Source organism: Rhinolophus hipposideros (genome assembly GCF_964194185.1).
Source record: "Rhinolophus hipposideros genome assembly, chromosome: 2".
Classification (NCBI taxonomy): Eukaryota; Metazoa; Chordata; class Mammalia; order Chiroptera; family Rhinolophidae; genus Rhinolophus; species Rhinolophus hipposideros.
Genome location: NC_138048.1, coordinates 100,686,049 through 100,690,071, shown reverse-complemented (window position 1 = coordinate 100,690,071; position 4,023 = coordinate 100,686,049). Strand labels below are relative to the sequence as shown.

Here is a 4,023-nt window from a genome sequence, read left to right as displayed (position 1 = left end):
TCAAGGCCAGGGTGGGCGCTGAGGGAGGGTTGCGCACAGCTTGGGGAAAGGAGCGAAGGGCGAGTGGGTCCCGCGCGAAACGCTCAGGCAGCGCCTTGCCCGAAACGCAGTGGCACTGAGGGCCCGGGACCCCACGAGGCTGGTCTGCAGCTGAAGCCTAGGACAGCCGCCTGAGCAGGATGGAGTCTGGCAACCTCCTGTGATCAGAGGGAAGATAAAATCCCCGCAAGGCAGGAGACCTGAGCGCCGGGCCACCCAGCCCAAAGCACGGCCCTCGTTCCCAAGGCCCAAACTTCTGCGCGAAGGGAGGGAAATTTTCATTTTCAACTAACTCAGTCCTCAAACGAAGGGGAAAAGAGTCCCGGATTAGCCGTCAGAAAATACAAAAAAGAACAAATGAGTTGTGAGAGACACCTGGAGAATGTGTGTGTGTGTGTGGGGGGGGGGTGGTGAGAGAAGGAGAATAGGTAAACAGCTCCCTTATCCAGAGCGAAACCAGCGGAAAGGCCCCCAAATCCAGTCCCAACTGACAGAGTCCTTCATCCCCTGCGCCCTCAGACACCCGTACCTTCTTTCACCCACCCGACTAGAAAACACTCGACTTACTTTAAATTTTATTTAAAATCTGAACACTCGATCATTTATTTCGTTTTGCAACCAAACAAGTAATAAATATTATTTAGCACTTTTTTCTTTTTACAAAAATAAAACAGATGATACACTCTCTGCCAGGGGCAGCGATCAGAGGAGGAATGTTATGTGGCAGACGCTGTGAAGCCCAATTACAGCGCTGGCAGCGCCGAGGCGGTTTGCGCGGACGCAGGAAGCACGTGGAGAAGTTTGTCATTTGTGTTAAACGTGGCAAAAAGAAACCAATATAGAGGAAACCCGGCTTAGGCTCGGGTAGGGCTGGCAGTCACGTGAGCATACAGTTTAGCAGCACGCACTTACCTCATCCTTGATATTATATTTACACACCCAAGAAAGAAAAATTTAAAAAGCCAACAGAACCCCCAAATAGCCCAAACTATATCCACAGCAACAGCCTCCGAGTTCTGTCACACTCTCAGGTATCAACCACCACAAGTGCCCCAGTCGGGCAAGGAACCCAATCACCTTGTGCTCGGAGACGGAAAGAATGGAGTGTGGGGGGGGGGGTGGAATTCTAGTTTAAAATAACTAAAAACACCCGCTCCTCAAATCGACAGTTTTAGGTTGTGCCAATCCACAGGTGGTTCTATACTGGCCGTTTATAAAGTTAGTTTGTATTGTTGACAACGGGACATGAACAGATTTTAAAACCACAAACCTTAAACCAGTAAGACAGGGAGTACTGGCGACGGCTGTCAAACGGTGCTGGGTTTACCAGATACTGAGATTGGATACGACTGTAAGTGCTTCGGGTACCGAACGTCAGTTTCCAACTATCTCCTAGTCCCCGGCCCGGGGCCAGAGACGACCCTTGACCGCGAGGCCTGAACCCCACGGCCGCGCGGGGAGTGCTGCTCCCCGGGGTCTCCTACCCGCCAAGAACGGAGGAAGGAGAGGAAGTCCCCACCGCTCCCCTCGCTCCCATTGCCCCGCGAAACGAAGTGCAGCCCAGGCCGAGTGAGGCCGCGTTCCCCGGGAAGTCAGTGTTTTGAATCGTCTCTTTTTGGGGGAGAAGAGGGATTGAAGAAGGGGTGCTCATAGCGGTGCCCTCTTCTAAAGCGGCGTGTACGGGCCCGCGCTGTTGAGAGAGGGCTCCAGCCAGGTCGCTCCACTGACTCCCCACAGTTTAGTGCGCGCCCCCGGGAGGTGCTGGAGTCCTCACCATCGCCCCCACCCTCAGCCCAAGGTCTCGAGCTTCTCCTCGGCGCGGAGCTCCAGGCCCCAGCCTCGGCCTGTCCTCGCTTGCGCTCAGCCTCCCGCCCCCCCTCGCCAGGACGCCCCGCCGCCCGCCGGCTCACTTGGCGTCCGAGGTGAGGCGCGGCAAGCTGCCGGCGCCCATGGCCGACACGTGGTGGTGCGGCGGTGGCACCTGGCACATGCTGCAGGGGCAGGGCATGCCGCCCCAGTGCTGGAAGCCGCCGCCGCCCCCGCTGCCGCCGCCCCCGCCCCCCAGCGGGGCGGCCGCGGCTGCCGACGGCGATTTCAGCAGGCCGTGCGGGGCCCGAATGGAGCCGACTGACGCCAACGCGGAGCCGGGCAGGGAGGCGCTGGACACCGCGGCGGCCGCGGCAGCAGCGGCGGCGGCCGCGGCCGCGGGAGGCAGGATGGGGTGGTGCACCGCGGGGTGGTGCGCCGCGTGGGCGGCGGCCGCGGGGTGCGCGGGGGCGGCGGGCAGGGGCGCGGAGTGCGCCAGGCCGCCGCAGGCGGACGGGTGGAAGCCCGCGTGGTGGCCGCCGTAGATCTCGCTCACCAGTCGCTTCATCTCCTCCAGCGAGTTGGTGAGCATGAGGATGTAGTTGCGCGCCAGCAGCAGCGTGGCGATCTTGGAGAGCTTGCGCACCGACGGGCCGTGGGCGTAGGGCATGACCTCGCGCAGCCCGTCCATGGCGATGTTGAGGTCGTGCATGCGCTTGCGCTCGCGGCTGTTGATCTTCAGGCGCAGCTGCTGCAGCTCCGGCTCCGTCATCTGCTTCTTGTCCTTCTTGGTGGACGACGCCGCCGCGGCCGACGTGCTGGACGACGTGCTGGACGAGGACGACGTGAAGCCGCCGCCGCCCAGCTTGTCCCCGGGGTGCACGCGCGCAGCGCCCGTGGCGCCGCGCAGCTCGGCGCTCAGCTCTGGCGGGCAGTCGCTCGGCGTGGACGACGACACCGTGCCCCCCGTGAAGCCGCTGCCGCCGCTGCCCTTGCTCCGGGCCGGCAGGAAAAGGTCATCGGGCTCCGGCGACGACGGGCGGCTGGACACCAGGCTGGCGTCCGAGTCCATGGCCCCAGGGACAGTCGCGGCTTTCGCGCGGTGCTCCCTCCCTCGGCCTTCGGCGCTTCCCCGCACACCTCCTGAGGACAGGAGAAGAGACAGGAGAAAGCTAGGGACCGGGGTCGCAGCACCGAGGACCGAGGGAGGAAAGCTGCTCGCGCTCGCGCCGCGGCCGGGGGCCGGGGGCGCGGACCGGGCTGCTCGCTCCGTGTCCGCCTCGGTACCGCGCCCTTCCCGCCAGGCGCACGCAGGTCCGCGGGAGAAACCTGCCGCTTTCCCTCCCCACAACCTCCTCTCCGCTCTCATCCACAGGTTGTTGTATTCGGGGGACGGGGGACGTCCCTCGGGGAGGCTGGCATTCTAGAGGTTTTATGCCGTCGGTTAGGAAGGAGGCGGCTGGGTCTCCAGGGCTGGGATAACCGAGTGGCAAGTGAGCGCTTTTCTTTGGGGAAGGTGAGCTCTAAATAGAGAAGTATTTATTTGGTTCCTCAAACACATCCATCTCATCTCCATCGACACCGCGAGTAAACACGCGCGCCCAGCGCCCGCGCGGGGCCCGGATTCCATGCGCGGCGCCCGGGGGCCGCGGGGAGCTCGCCAGCCGACTGTGACTTGGGCAGAAGGGACGCTGCGGTGAGTGTGACGTGGGTCAGAACCTCGGAGCCACTCAGGACTGGCAGGCAGGGGCGGGCTCAGGGTCCCCTCTGTTGGAAGTTCCTGGGTCGTGGCGGACTTGAGGGGCCTGTGTCCCTGGGATATGGGCTGGGGCTGCTGGGAGGCGGGGACACTTACTGTGGAGGCAGTTAGAGGAGCTCGTTCCCAAAAGCCGCAGTGGAGAACCTGGCTCCCGGCGCCGGGGTCGCGTCGGTCTATAATAAGCATCCGCACCTTTCCGGGCTCGGCGGGTTTTTATAGCCCGGTGGCGGCGGCGGCCGCGGCGGCGGTGGCCACGGCGGGGGCGGGGAACAATGTGCGGGGCTGGGCGGGGCCTCGGCGCCAATGAACGGAGCCTCGGCGTGGGGCGGGGAGGGGGTGCTGGGAAGCTGATGTCATCCGGGCTAATTCCGCTCAATGAAACTCGCGGGCCCCGCACACGCCTCCTCCAGCGAACAGCC

General features: G+C 63.2%; 1 protein-coding gene across 1 annotated transcript; it reads right to left on the bottom strand.

Moving 5' to 3' along the window:
• Positions 1 to 612: 612 nt before the first annotated feature.
• OLIG2 (oligodendrocyte transcription factor 2) lies at positions 613 to 3,781 on the bottom strand. Its single transcript, XM_081077353.1, has 2 exons — positions 3,701 to 3,781; positions 613 to 2,988 (listed from the first exon to the last, which is right to left on the bottom strand). The coding sequence occupies exon 2, from the start codon at positions 2,915 to 2,917 to the stop codon at positions 1,946 to 1,948; it is 972 nt and encodes a 323-aa protein (XP_080933479.1). The 5' UTR covers positions 2,918 to 2,988; positions 3,701 to 3,781; the 3' UTR covers positions 613 to 1,945.
• Positions 3,782 to 4,023: the final 242 nt, after the last annotated feature.

Excerpts from the sequence above, each read along its gene's own strand:
- OLIG2 (XM_081077353.1), bottom strand. The coding sequence starts at position 2,917 with ATGGACTCGGACGCCAGCCTGGTGTCCAGCCGCCCGTCGTCGCCGGAG.